The 13,913-nt window shown below is 40.5% G+C and overlaps 3 protein-coding genes across 4 annotated transcripts in view; 1 reads left to right on the plus strand and 2 right to left on the minus strand.

The window, feature by feature from the left end:
• atxn3 (ataxin 3) lies at positions 1–3,922 on the minus strand. Of its 2 annotated transcripts, none has more exons than XM_086276002.1 (11): positions 3,763–3,922; positions 3,090–3,254; positions 2,943–2,987; positions 2,751–2,836; positions 2,602–2,668; positions 2,437–2,524; positions 2,230–2,359; positions 1,929–2,092; positions 1,564–1,720; positions 1,383–1,447; positions 1–1,272 (listed from the first exon to the last, which is right to left on the minus strand). In XM_086276002.1, the coding sequence occupies exons 1-11, from the start codon at positions 3,784–3,786 to the stop codon at positions 1,220–1,222; spliced, it is 1,044 nt and encodes a 347-aa protein (XP_086132128.1). In that variant the 5' UTR covers positions 3,787–3,922; the 3' UTR covers positions 1–1,219. The 2 variants fall into 2 exon arrangements, with proteins under 2 accessions (XP_086132128.1, XP_086132127.1); XM_086276001.1 differs by having other exon boundaries at positions 1,929–2,095.
• ubr1 (ubiquitin protein ligase E3 component n-recognin 1) overlaps positions 3,915–13,913 on the plus strand; it is a 22,590-nt gene continuing 12,591 nt past the window's right edge. Inside the window, exons 1-8 of the mRNA XM_086275999.1 lie at positions 3,915–4,001; positions 10,238–10,494; positions 10,966–11,044; positions 11,433–11,543; positions 12,608–12,735; positions 12,820–12,958; positions 13,056–13,118; positions 13,206–13,329. Coding sequence (XP_086132125.1) covers positions 3,957–4,001; positions 10,238–10,494; positions 10,966–11,044; positions 11,433–11,543; positions 12,608–12,735; positions 12,820–12,958; positions 13,056–13,118; positions 13,206–13,329 — 946 coding nt within the window. The 5' untranslated portion in view covers positions 3,915–3,956. The remainder of the gene's footprint in view (positions 4,002–10,237; positions 10,495–10,965; positions 11,045–11,432; positions 11,544–12,607; positions 12,736–12,819; positions 12,959–13,055; positions 13,119–13,205; positions 13,330–13,913) is intronic.
• LOC147307328 (zinc finger protein 862-like) lies at positions 7,050–9,774 on the minus strand. Its single transcript, XM_086275696.1, has one exon. It carries the CDS (start codon positions 9,447–9,449, stop codon positions 7,179–7,181), a length of 2,271 nt encoding a protein of 756 aa, XP_086131822.1. The 5' UTR covers positions 9,450–9,774; the 3' UTR covers positions 7,050–7,178.

Raw genomic sequence — 13,913 nt, forward strand, 5'->3', positions numbered from 1 at the left:
TTTTTTTTTTTTTTTTTGTTCTACACACTCAAGTCTACTATAAAAGGACTCACTGTCATTAGCCCCTTTTTAGAACACCTCTTCTTTCCAATGAATCTGATGACATCTAAATCAGACTCCATGCCTGATTGAGCATCCTGGTCACATTTCTGTATAAGATGCAATGGCAAACTTAATACGTCAGCTTTAGTATGATTTATGTGTAGCTTTCAGCACGCAGTCGCATTAATAGAAAGGCACACGCACGAGAATATAGCCGTGTGTGCCTCTCTTTAATCTTTCAAGTTTGCTCAGTTAACTAAAGAACACCATAAAGAGCAACAGGATGTATGTCTGCAATAAGGTTTAAGCATTTTTCCATAATGCATTTTTGCTACTCCCAATCTAGAAGTGTGATTTCTCTCAAGCCTGTCTGCAAGGGTGGGGGCAGCTCATCTTGAAGCACTATGCAGGACACACACACATACACAGATCCTGCTCTGTAGCTGAAGAACATATATTCAAGGATATGATGACACTTCACTAGAGTCAGTGCTGACAATATGCCAAATATCACGCGCATACTGCGTTTCTCTGTGTCTCTGTTGTGGTCATGTCTGAATGAAGCAGTGAGAAACATTAATGTAAAAGTGACCTTTCTCTGAATGACACAACAGCATCGTTTTTAACATACTGATGAAGCCAGCAATATTATATATCCCATAGGTGAAAAGAGCTTTAAAAGCTTTTATCTATGGTCCAAAGCATTGGTCTCATATGGCTTTCATAGAATGCCTGTGTCAACATGTCATCATCACAAAATAACAAAACACACCCTTTCTGTGATATTCAGGGGTAGCCCGTTTTTCACACAAACAAACAAACAAACAAAAAAGCCAAAGCCAAAGCCAAAAAAAAAGCCAAAAAAAAAAAGAATACAAAAGTGTATACAATAGAAAGAGAAGGCGCCATGGTTAAAAAGGCAATTGCAAACTTGGATTAACTGCATCATGAGTCTCGTCAATCTTTTCCCCATCTCAGTACTTCACTGAGCCGGATTAAGTGCTGCCTCTTCTTTATAGCCTTTATAGTCAGTGAACTAACCAGGGGTAAACTGTCAGCCTTCTGACTGTCCTCAGGTCCGCATGTGCAAAAGGTTAGAGGAGGGAGAAAAGCTAACCCTGTACCGGGTTGCCAATCCAGGCAGCTGGTAAACAATACAGGCAAACCTTCCACAACTTCACTGGCTGGGTTTTGGTTGTTGGTCCCCTTCAGAGCCAGCGTTTACTGAACCTAGTAAAAGCAAGTGGGCTTGTGTTACTAGATTCCATTAAATTGAGTAGAATATTAAATAAATCACAAAGTATGTATTATATTTACATTCAAAAAAAAGATTTGCTGACCTGAGCTTCCAGTTGGTTGAGTATCTTTTGGTTGAGGAATGTTTGTCTGAGTTTGTTGCTGCTGCCTGAACAGTAAACACAGTGGACTTATATCAAAATCCATGCAATACTTTCTCGGTATACTTTGAAAAGAAGGTGCGATATGCAGTTGTCATTGCAGGAGTGTTTTAGTTAAACTTACCGATCGAAGTAGGCTTGTCTTCTCTTCCTCAGTTCCTCAGCTGTAAGTGTCTCATTCTGGCCTTCTCTCTGTTCTCTTGCAGCACTTCCTGCTGCCTGGCTCCCTGATTTTACATTTCCCACTCCACACTCTGAAGACTTGTTGCTCATAACTGCTCCTGTAATATGGAAAAATAGATATCCATACTGCATATGCATGCATATTACTTAAAGCAATGTTAGTGCTAATCAGAATTTTTTATAGATAAAAATTAACTATCACTATAGAAATTTTACTTTACAGTGCTATTTTGTAGTCTCTTTTCTTGTAAACTACAATTACAACAATACAACATTTTTTAAACTTTTAGATGACCTATACTGTACCTTGCATACTGAGCTGTATGGCCCTGCGAAGATCAGCTTCTTCATCTTCCACATCTATGTCCTGTCTACTGAGTGCTAAAGCTCTCTTCAGTTCTTCATCTTCATCCACAACTTCATCCTCCACACCAAAGGCCATCTCTGATTGGCCCAGAGCAACTGACCTGCTGCTGTTAGAGAACAACTAAATCAGTTGTCAAAGGTAAGTCACAAGTTTCTTTTAAGCAGTACAAAACAAAATGTATGTGACTCCTTCATGAGCATCTCCTGGGTCCTCCATATCACACAGGCTACACATACATACCCTGAACTAGTCTGGGCCTCCTCTTCTCCAATCAGTCTGGGCCGCTGCTGCTGCTGGACCCTCATGATTCCAAGAATCTGCTCTGCTTCGCACTCGGGAAGGTTTCCTCGGATCACAAATATGGAATACCCTGCACAAATAAATTGCTGTAATCTTTTCTGTAGTGCAACATCTAAACAAGTGAATGAAAGTTGTTTTTTTCAATACCTTCTTGTTGTAACTGTGCAAGGAAAAGGGCTAGATAGGTGTCTGATATCAATTCTGGTCCAGTCAAAAGGGAATTCAAGTTAAACCACTGGAATGAAAATAGAATGAAAAACTTTAGTAAAGGAAGCTGCATTAATATCATTCATGAAAACATGTACCTCGTACCTGTTGTCCAAGTTTGCGTATAGTGAACCAGTGCTCCTTGTAGTTGCAAATGAAGGCTTTTTCATTTCTGAAACATTGAAGTCAAAATCAACTTAAAATTTACATACAAATTTGCTGTTACATAATATAATCCTAACTGAGAGCTTTACATTGGATTTATCATCAGGCTCTGGTACTCGCGGCTGTTGAAGAGGATTAGCTCCAAGCCCCACACTCGAAGAGCATTGCTAATTACCTACGAAAACCCAAAAAACAATCATAAAACAAAAAAAACAAAACAAAATGTAACTTACTTATTAAAAGAAATACGTTCTTATAAAGAGTGAATTTTTAAAACTCACTTGTATGGAAAAGAACCCACTGTCGTCCATGTTTCCTGATGGTTGCTATAAACATAGATTGAGTACAATAAGAAAAATGACGTAACTGTGCATAACATCCATAGATATGCTGATGAGGTATTTATTTTCCGCTCTGTCTCTAATCACCTGTAAGAAGGTCCTGTACTCCTCGCTGGCCATACCTCCCTCTGCCATCCTCATTCTCTCCTCTTCATCGAGCTGATGAGCAATTGAGGATAGATCCACAGGAGTGAAATACTCTCCTTGTAGCAGGTTGTTAAGACAGTGCTGGGCGCAAAGGGAGCCCTCTTGCTGCAAATTAAGAATCGGTATTGTTAAATGGTTTTGTTACTCACCCGGCAGTATGATTTTAAGGGGTCCGCAACAACTTTGGTAGCTTTATGAAGGTGAAATAATCGATTTCATAATTTGTTCTCGCATCAGTAACTGGAACCAACACAGAGCTAGCTAAACTACGTAAACAACAAACACAACTGATCTTATTGGTCCTCTGTAACAAAAGATTGCTATATTAAGTTAATCCTTTTGCTAAAAATGAGAAAAATAACACGACTGCGGAAGTAAAGACGCCTTCTGCGTTGATTCTACAAGCTGAATGGAAACTTTTCAACATCTCATATTAGCAAGTGAGTTAGCATTTTAGCTGTCTGGACAACAATACTGCTAAACATTACCCCATATATCGTAACAGCTACATAATCCTGGTAAACAAAGTGCAGTCACGAGTCCAGAACATTCCCGAATAAAGACGACCAACAGTGTGGCCATGAATACTTTGAGATATATATTTTTAACTTACTTTCTCGTGAAATATGGAATCCATGTTCAGCTTTCTGTCAAACGTTCAACTCTGACCTCCAGCCCCGCCGTGTACGGAGCAATCTCGACCGGCGCCGTCTAGTGGCTGGGCTCATACAGCACCAGCATCGGCGAAAGGTTCTGGTCGTAAGAACAGTCTCCTAGCGACACCTCCTCCTTTACGGCAAATGGAATATGGCGGAGAGTGAGGAAAACCTAGACGGACTAGAGCTCAGCAAGGTATGATTTTTTTTTAAAGTTGGCTAATATAACTGACAGTAGTGACCGAAGGGCTCGGACAGAACAGTGAAGTGTAGTGTGTTAATTCCTCTGAGCAATACGATTCGAACACTCAGTGAAAGGCTATCCTACTTCCCAAGCTAGCACTTGCGGCTAGCTGTAGGCTAGCTGCCTAACTACCGTCAATAATGCAATGGTTAAGTGCAATATTTTTATTGCCCTGCGTCAGTGGTTCGATAGACTTGGCTGAGTAGACACCAACGACAGAGAAAACACGGCATGTGTCTTCCTCCGTCTGCTGCATCCTGTGATATCTTGGTAGTCGCTTTTGTCCATGAGTTGCCATGAGTTTACACACTTTGCAGCATCAACGCCCTGGCTGTCTTCAAACCTCGGGCTCTTGCTGCATTACGTCTATCATTAACATCGGCCATGTCGGTCAGTGTGAAAGAGAAACTGGGCTCAGCAGCAGCGATGGATTTGTTTCAGAAATGTTGTCTATCCAGTCTTATTATATCAACTCCAACAAATATGAAAACAATGTGATGCCTTGTGCAGTCTGAGTAACTACATTAAGAGTGTAGTACTGCAAAAGCACTGCACGCACCAGTACCATTGAATAATCATACTGAAGAACAGCTCACCAGATTACCGATGTCATATCCTTGTTTCTGTTGGTAAATAGGCTGTAGTCAACAGGATTTATGAAGGGCTTATCTATATCTATTTATCTATATCTAAATATGTATAAAGAGATCTCTTTTACACATTTGTAATTTAAATGATAATTTTACCTGGATGAATAAAAGATAAATAAAAGTTAATTGTAAAAAACTCGTTGCACTTTATTCCTTGTGACAGGAATATACTTTCTGACTCAGAATGACTTCATATAATTCATGAGATTTGTTTGACAGACTAAAGGCCAGCAAATCTTTTACAGCAGTTTAAATACCGGAAGGCATTTTTTGGCAGAATCCTTTCTGTCAATACATTATATGATATTCTGACGAAACTATTACAGTGCCCAGAAGAATGAATGTTATTGTTATATGGTTATAGAAAATCAGAGAAAGATTATGCCTATAAATTTAGATTATTCTATGCTTTATCAGTTTTTTTCCTTGTGTCAAAATAAATTTAGAATAATAAAGTGTAGGAAGGTGTAGTGAGTCAGTAACCATGAAAAGAGCAATATAATTGTGTACAGAATTATGTGTTTTATTAATATCAGTGTTTTTATTTATTTTTTCAGTTTTTAGCTTGAGTCTTTGTATGTATGTTGAAAAAAATCAATCTGTCCCCTATGAATGTTTGTTCTTGTGTAGTTGACAAGTAGTAGGCAAACAATCACATCACTGGAAGCACACAGCAGGAAAGCAATGCAAATAAAAAAGTAGAAGCAGTATGTTTAATGTCAATTTCAATATAATTTCAATATAAAGCTTATTTTAAATGCCTAAATGGTTGCACTCCCTGACTGCTGAATTACTTTTAAAACGAAAACTTGAGCTTTTGCTTTCACTGTCAACTGTAAAAAGAAGAAAAATTTGAGACTATTTTTCCACATATATAAAAAAGTTTAAGAAAGCTGACCAATTGACATCTCGCGTTAGTCCATTCATTTTAAATGAAGTCATCTGTCTGATATGGAAATTTGCACATTTCCAGTCTATTCCATCCTTCTGAAGTCTGGAATGATTAGTTAAACCACTGTAAATAATTCCTCTCAGGAACAGTTATGTTTAGTCCACTTCAGTTTGTCTTCAGAGTAATGATAATGCAACTGCTGTTGACAAACGGAAATATAATTCAGAATCAGAATCAGAATACTTTATTGATCCCTGGGGGAAATTATTTTTTGTTACAGTGCTCCATTTTAAACCAACATTAAGACAAGACAGACAATACGCTAACTAAGAATAGTACAATATATACATATATATACATACATACATACATAAGTCACTTATAAATAAATATTTGGAAAAGAAACATGTGTAGTTGTAGCAGCAAACAGTGTGTTAAGTGGATGCGTTGTACAGGGAGCCACAGGCAGGAAAGATTTCCTGTGTCGTTCAGTGGTGCTTTTCGGTAATCTCAGTCTCTCACTGAACGAGCTCCTGTGACTGACCAGCATGTCATGGAGTGGGTGGGAGGTGTTATCCAACATTGTCTTTATCTTGGACAGCATCCGCCTCTCCGACACCACCTTGAGGGAGTCCAGCTCCATCCCCACAACATTGCTGGCCTTACGGATCAGTTTATTAAGTCTGTTGGCATCTGCGACCCTCAGCCTGCTCCCCCAGCATGCAACAGCATAGAGGATCGCACTGGCCACCACAGACTCATAGAAAATCCTCAGCATTTTCTGGCAGATGTTGAAGGACCTCAGTCGCCTCAAAAAATAGAGACGACTCTGGCCCTTCCTGTAAAGTGCTGTGGTGTTTTTAGCCCAGTCCAGTTTATTGTCAATGTGTACTCCAAGGTATTTATAGTCCTCCACAATGTCAACACTGACCCCCTGGATTGAAACAGGGGTCAAGTGTTTCCTGGTCTTCCTGAAGTCCACGATCAGTTCCTTGGTCTTTGCCACGTTGAGCTGCAGATGATTCTGCTCACACCACGTGACAAAGGAGTCGACCACAGCCCGGTACTCTGTCTCATCATCCCTGCTGATGCATCCAACCACCGCAGAGTCATCAGAAAACTTCTGAAGACTTCTGAATTCTACCCTTCATGTGAATTAAACAAACCGTTTTATCTCATGTGCAACTCGAACGGCTCCTCGTGGCGCTCTCCTGTTTGCATACGGTCTACTTTATGATTGGGCTGAAGGCCAAGCAGAAGAACAGATTAATCACACAGCACAAGGTTATTTATACTATGCTGTTTATTTAGATTTGTAGGCTAATCAGGGCTCGCAAAATTTTAAAATCCCTGGTAGCCCTTCGGGCAGACACTCTTTAGTTTTTGGTAGCCCGAAATAAATTTGAGTAGCCCGAATAAAAAAATATTATTTTTATTGTATAATATTGTAAAGGAAACAAAACATCAATCAAAAAATTGTTAAAACACAAATTACAACAACTGTGTAAACATTACAATCAACTCAAATATCTGGTTCTAATTAAACAGAATTTTCTGTGAACTTGTTAGAACTGTGTAGAACATGAATTAGTCTGTGTCAGATCCTGAATCTGAAATTTCCACTGAAGTCTCGGATGAGAAAATGCCACTCGACGTTGAGGGCATAGCATCTCCTTCATCAGCTTTCTCTTCCTGTGCATTGCCCTCCATTTCACTGCTCTTTGTTCTTGTCGGGGTTTTATGATCCAGGTGTCTTGAACCTTTTCCAGAAAACATCCAGAAACGAATCGACTTGTCAGGGCAAAAAGATTCAACTGTTTCCCCATTAATGGAGAGTTGCATGCAGTCATTCAGTGTTTCAGGGTGTAGAGAGGTACGATGTGTTGTCTTCACTCGGTTCATGCAAGAAAATCCTCTCTCACAGATGGCTGTCGATGGACTAAGTGTCAGCATTAATTTCACCAGCAACAAGATATGAGAGAGATGTTCTGGATTCTCAGAGAGGAGATCTCTGTACAAGCAATCTACTTTGCGACCCCGGCGTTCTGCAAGCCACACTTTTAGATCCATCCATTCTTGTGGAATTTTCTCTTTCTCTTCTGCATCTAGCAAACAGCCAAAATGTGTGACAAGATAATCCACCTCTTCATCCCCATAATTTGCTAGTTCTTCTCTGGGGTAGGGAAGAGTGGAAGGGTCAAAAACCTTGAAACAAGAGAGAGGCTTTTCATGGAGATTTTTAAATCTGTTGTCCATGTACTTGACTGTGTTGTCAATAATCTTCTGGATCTCTGCACCAAAGGTGTCTTTGTCTGTTCCCTCACCTCTTCTAGCAGGTCGCTGACTTTTTGTTAGCTGAGTTCCACAGTAGCAAATGCTACCATCCTGGTTCGCTGTGAACTTTGTGTCCAAGGTTTTCTGATATTCTCCTGGTTTTGTTTTTAGGCTGAGTAAGCGTGATGTTGTGCTCTCAACTAACTGATTTGTTCGTGTGATGTTTAGGTTATCATGCTGAAAATCAGTAGAGCACTTGGATAAGATGGTACTGTAGTCCAACATGAAATGCAGGAAGCGAACAAATTTCTCAGTCTTCATCTCCTGCACCACCCCCTTAGCCTTGGCTGCATCCTCGGCTTTGACATCACTTCCTTCTGCCATGTTCTCCATATGAACAACAGTGGGAGTGTAATTTTTTTCCACAGCCTTTAGACATCTCAGCCGGCTTGGAAGCCACCGTGTGCTCTTCAGCCCACTGAAATGTGCCAGCCTCTCATTTAGCAGTTCACTTATTTCTGTCAGCTCTCTTCGCTTCTTTGGGGAATAGTAGTACATCTTAAAGATGGTTTTCAGTGTATCTTCAAATTTCACCAGGTACTCACAGCCTTTCACGCTATCCAGCACGGCTAGCTCTAGTTTGTGTGCCACACAGTGGATTGTTATGATGTGGGGTATCCTCTGTTTCAGTCTCCCAGCTACTCCTGTTTTCTCACCCATCATCACTGCAGCACCATCAAAATTTGCACACACTACTTTCTTTTTCCATGTGTCCTCTCTGATACCCATGGTGTTCACTGCTTCATCAATAGCCTCTAAAATACCTGCAGCATTTGCACTCTTGACTGGCTGACATTTGATCATGTATGTGGCTATGTCACCATTATCCCTCACATACCTGACGTGAACCAACTCCTGTTCTATTATACCAGTGTCTGTACTGCCATCTGCAAGAATGGATAAGAACCTGCTTTCTTGAATTTCCTTTTCAATCTGGTCTCTTGAAGTTTGTGCTATTGCTCCAATAAACTCTCTGCAAGCATGGTCATTGAGGTAAGTGGAACCAAGATCTAGGCCATTTGCTTTCTGAAGTTTGCAAAGACTGCTAAATTTTGCCAGTGGTAGTTCACTCTTTGCAACATAGTACGCAGTTCTAAACAGCTTTTTCAGGACTTCTTGTTGTGCTTGGTTTATTTTTAGTATGGTTTTTGCAATTGGTGTTTGTTCTGGGACAGATGCTGCAGACTGAGCACCAATGCATTTCTTGTGATGCAGAGATTTCTCATGAGTTCTGATGGGGTCTTTCCTAAAATTACTGGTCCCAGTAACAAAGGCGCTTGTCGACTCAGCAATAGAGGGAAACTCACGACACACCCGGCAGAACATCATGTTATTTACCTTGTCATATTCCAGCCACAGAAATTCTTTTGTCCATGAATCCAAAAAACTGCGCTTTCTTTTTGCCTCGTAATCTGATTTATCATAACTTTTCCGCTTTGTGGTAAGCCTTTCTTTGCCTGTCCCTTCTTCATCCTGACCTGTCTTTTTTGGCTCAGCAGAACTAAAATACCTGCGTAAATCCATCTGTCTTTACACATGCCAGAGATTTTTTTTTTTAAATTCTCTGCGCAGTCAACCTCTAGCACGTTTAAGCTTGCTGCGGGAGATTTCACGTGCCACGTTTGAAGAGTAAGCTAGTGAGTGATGTTGTGTCCTGTCTGACTATACCATATTGCACCACTAGAGGGTGGTGTCGTGAAATAAGAGGAAAGTGCAGTCGGGAAATTGTAGAGTTAGAATATAGTTAAGACGGCTATCTGATAACTCGATATGTCTCCCTGTTACCTCTACGATGTAAAGTTATGTGCTGCATTCATTAAAGAGCACTGTTCTTTGATGAGGACTCAGCTAATTACTCAGCTACATTTGCGAAAGAAAGCAAAGGCATTGTCATATATTTTTACTTCCTATGATAGCCCGACGGGCAGGGCTGAGATAGATTTTGGTAGCCCGACTGGAAATATCACTAGCCCCGGGACGTCGGGCTAGCGATTTTGCGAGCCCTGCTAATGTAGAGTCTACAGTTGCATTACAAATCGAGGACTGAAAAAATTAGTCATCAATTACTAAATATGGATTAATCTAGATCTAACCTTTTTTTTTATTTTTTATTTTTATCGGCACTTAACATGGTGTGCACTTCTGCCTTCATGAAGAAGTCAGGATCCTCAGAAGAAAGATTTGTTTTTTTGGGCATAATGCATTACTAAAAGGAAACATTTATCTGCACATCGTTACTATGGCGAGTTCATGCAGATTTGTGTTAGAAGGTAGAAAGCAAGGATGTAAAGCTCTTCTCTTTTGTCTCACAGGAATGGCAGGAGGCAGCAGACAGCAGAGCAGCACTGCTCTCCTACTTGAAGGAGCAGGTGCCTCAGATCTTCTGCCTAAAAGACTCCAGCCCTCAGGAAGAGGAGGAGCTCATGCAGAGCCGTCTCCTGCACCCTCTGGAGTGTTTCCTTTTTGGAGAGGATCCTCAAGAGGGTTTGGAAAAGCTCAAGGAGGGGAGTACCTCGTCCCACCTCTGTGGACGTGTGTTTAAAGAGGGCGAAACGGTCTACTCCTGCAGGTCTGAACAGCTCTTCTAAATCCCTGTAATTACTAAGTTTCTACAGGAAAGCTGTGGTAAAATATTCAATTTTATGGGGTCTGAATTAAAATAGGCACTATAGATGTTTATATCAAAGTAAATGACTAAAAGCGAGAACACTTGGCAAGCAGCTTAGTTTATATCAAACTCATTTTACATTTTGGGTCACATAGAACTTTCTTTGATCTGAAATGGACCGGACCAAATAAAGACCCCCTTTTTATTGGTATAAAGAAGTTTAATTACACATTTAATCCCCAGATTATCATTATCATTAGTAAAAGCTATAAAACGAAGTTGTCCAGTGGGCCGGATTGGTTTGTTTGCCTGGCCGATTTTGGCCCCTGTGCCTTATGTTTGACACACCTGACCTAGAGTATAGCACTCTTTAGTGTTAGACTTTTGTTTTTCTGCCAAGTAAAAAAAATACATGTCTTCCACTTCTTGCAGGGATTGTGCGATAGATCCCACTTGTGTCCTGTGCATGGACTGCTTCCAGGATAGTGTTCACAAAAGCCATCGCTACAAGGTTGGTGTTAGTATAAATGTTTATATTTTTAATGGATTCCAGCAGTTTTTAGTGGACGGTGTCTGTACCAACCTTTGAATGAATGGAAGTCACTCATCCCTGGAGTTCTAATCTGTAACAGGACTCCCTCCCCCTTTTCTTACTACTGTTTCCATGCTTTGTCATTGTCAGTCACCACTCTTAAGTGATTCACTTCTCTGCACAGTGTGCACAGTGTGCAATCCTATTTCTATCTATACCCTTTCTAAATTATAGGATATCGTCTTTGATCTTTGTCATATATGTTGGAACCTCAGTGTTGCATAACTAAAGGACATGTTTAAAGAAATTGCAATTGCGTGTGTCTGTTAATCACATGCACTCATCACTGATATGCTTTTTTTCCCAGATGCATGCATCATCAGGCGGGGGGTTCTGTGATTGTGGAGATGTAGAAGCCTGGAAGATTGGCCCTTATTGCTCCAAACATGACCCAGGGGCAGCCAATGCCATGGTAACGGTGAGTTGCGTAATACAGCAGAAAGAAGGAAGTGGAGGAGGGGTGGGTGTACTTGTCCCATTCTGTGTCAGTGACCCCAGAATGCTTATTTTCCCATCTTAGTGCTGGTTGCTGCTCTCTTGGTGGTAGGTTTGACTCTGTGAATTAAAAAGAAAAAAAGTTACCGGGAAAATCATCTAAAATATAAATTTAAGAGATGTTAAATTGAAACTAGTGGAAAACAGCAGTGGGTGAGTCTAGTTAAGAGCAGCCTTTAATTCTGCACAACTGTTTGGAGATTTATTCAGTTCACAGCGTCTCCTACAAAAGGCTGCTGATTTTGCTGGCAGCTGTTGTTTGTCAGGCCTTTCTTTGCTGATCACAGCGTTTGTGCTTACCGTCATGCTCAGGGGCTTTGAGTAGACATACTGTTTGACAGCACTGCGCTTTTTCTTTCTTCCGTAAACAGCAGGTGCTTCTCCTCGCAGAAACGCGCATCCCTGGCCTCGATCTGGCTGGGTGCTTTGTGCTCTTTACATCAGATCTGAACCTGTGCTCAACAAATCACATTACCATAGCAGCACATCTGCTTTGGACATGAAAACCTTGTGTTCTTTTCCATCCAGATCTCTTGTTGGTTAGATTACAGTAGATTCTAGTGTTTGCTCTCACACAGTGATGTAACGTCAAGATAAACTCACTGTATCGTTTGTTTGGTTAGCGTATTAGACATTGGACATTTGGAGGAAATGCTGTGCTGCTATGTGAAATGTTTGTCCTCAGGGGATTTGATATTAATGTTACCAGACCAGCTGCTTGCTTGGCTTTAATTAAGACAAATATTTAGACCATACCCAGTAAGACACAGGAAATGAGGAATTAATAATGGTTATTCCATGTCATGTTCACTTTTGTTTGTGTGAAGTTATTGTTTGTTTTTGTTCTCTGCCACTGTCAGTGTTGACCTGTAAAATGATGCATTTTTACTATAGTTACACATCTCTGCAATGTGCCAAATTTTTTTAATTGTTTAAATTAAGATGTGAATTTTTGAATCCTCCGTTATGCTTTTTCATTTTGGGTAGGATGATTGCGTGCTGGACCTGGAGTTATACGGACGTGCCGAGAAGCTGTTCCGGATATTGCTGCACTATGTCACAGATTTTTTGGTGTGGGAGGAGAACTTTGAGCTGCCAGCTGAACTTCAGCCTCGGTACAACCTGTCAAGTTTCCAAAATATAATCTGAACTTCAAAGACTCTGCTTAAGTTTGACAGAGTATTTCTTCATCCATACAGGATTAAAGACAATACATATTACTGTGTTCTCTACAACGATGAGCATCACTCGTACGACCATGTGATCTACACCCTGCAGCGGTCGGTTAACTGTGATCTAGCTGAAGCACAGACACACACAACGCTCATTGATAAAGAGGTATTTCTTTAGGTTGTTTACCTGAAAGGTTTAATTTAAATGACTGTGAATTTAAATGGAGGCACTTGATATAATTATTGTCAACTGTTGGACGCAGGGTCGGCGGGCAGTAAAGAGAGGAAGCCTTACCTCCTGCCAGCAAGCGCAAGAACGTATCAGGGTAAACACGATCCCACTGCTAAGCTTGGGAATATGTTATCGCTTTTCAGTTTTGCATTTCATAAATATTTTCTCTGTTGTTTTGCAGGCAAACTCAGTGCAAATTTCCCAGCAGCCACTGCGTGTGGAGATCCTTCACTCAGTAGTAATGGCTCATCAAACTTTTGCTCTGCACCTCGGCTCCTGGTTGCAGAAAATAATAAGTTACTCAGGTAATCTACATCACACAAACTTGTTAGCGTTACTTTTTAAATGTGTCTTTTTAGTCAGAATATGTACACCCGACGCCTGATTTATGCCTCGGTGGGAAATCTACGCTGTAACGTACATACACCTCCCAAGAACCTGCAACTCTTACGATTGTCCTGTTCAGCACAGTCAATTCCTCCAGTGCATTTCCAGCTACTTTTGTGCTGCGTTTTTTGAATTCATCAGTGAGAGAATAGCAATCATCTCCTCAGTTTAAGGGTAAATAGTCATAGCATCAGATATAATAATCATAGCATCATATATAAGGTTTCACAAATGTAACCACCTTCCTGGAATTAGAATGCTGAAATGATCAGAATGGACGATCAGAGTTAGGGAATGTACAGAGAAGTGGAAAAACTAGAACACTGACCACAACAAAGAGCGGGGACCCAGGAGGAAAAACATCCCAGCATTTAATTTTTATTTATTTATTTCTATTTGCTGGCTCTGTACATAAAACACCGGGACATGACTACACAGTAATTAACATGCATTATACCAGGACAAGCATAAATGTCGGCAACAGTGGAGACCACTCACGTAC

Source organism: Aulonocara sp. 'chitande type north' Nkhata Bay, linkage group LG19 (assembly GCF_057382095.1).
Source record: "Aulonocara sp. 'chitande type north' Nkhata Bay isolate Kocher_YH1m ecotype deep benthic linkage group LG19, A_spYH_male_GT1.1, whole genome shotgun sequence".
NCBI lineage: Eukaryota > Metazoa > Chordata > Actinopteri > Cichliformes > Cichlidae > Aulonocara > Aulonocara sp. 'chitande type north' Nkhata Bay.

Coding starts and splice junctions, on each gene's coding strand:
- atxn3 (XM_086276001.1), bottom strand. CDS start 3,786: ATGGATTCCATATTTCACGAGAAA. Junction 2,669..2,750: donor AGCCTGATGATAAATCCAAT/GTAAAGCTCTCA, acceptor TCAATGTTTCAG/AAATGAAAAAGCCTTCATTT. Junction 1,721..1,928: donor CATACAGCTCAGTATGCAAG/GTACAGTATAGG, acceptor TCCATATTACAG/GAGCAGTTATGAGCAACAAG.
- LOC147307328 (XM_086275696.1), bottom strand. CDS start 9,449: ATGGATTTACGCAGGTATTTTAGTTCTGCTGAGCCAAAAAAGACAGGT.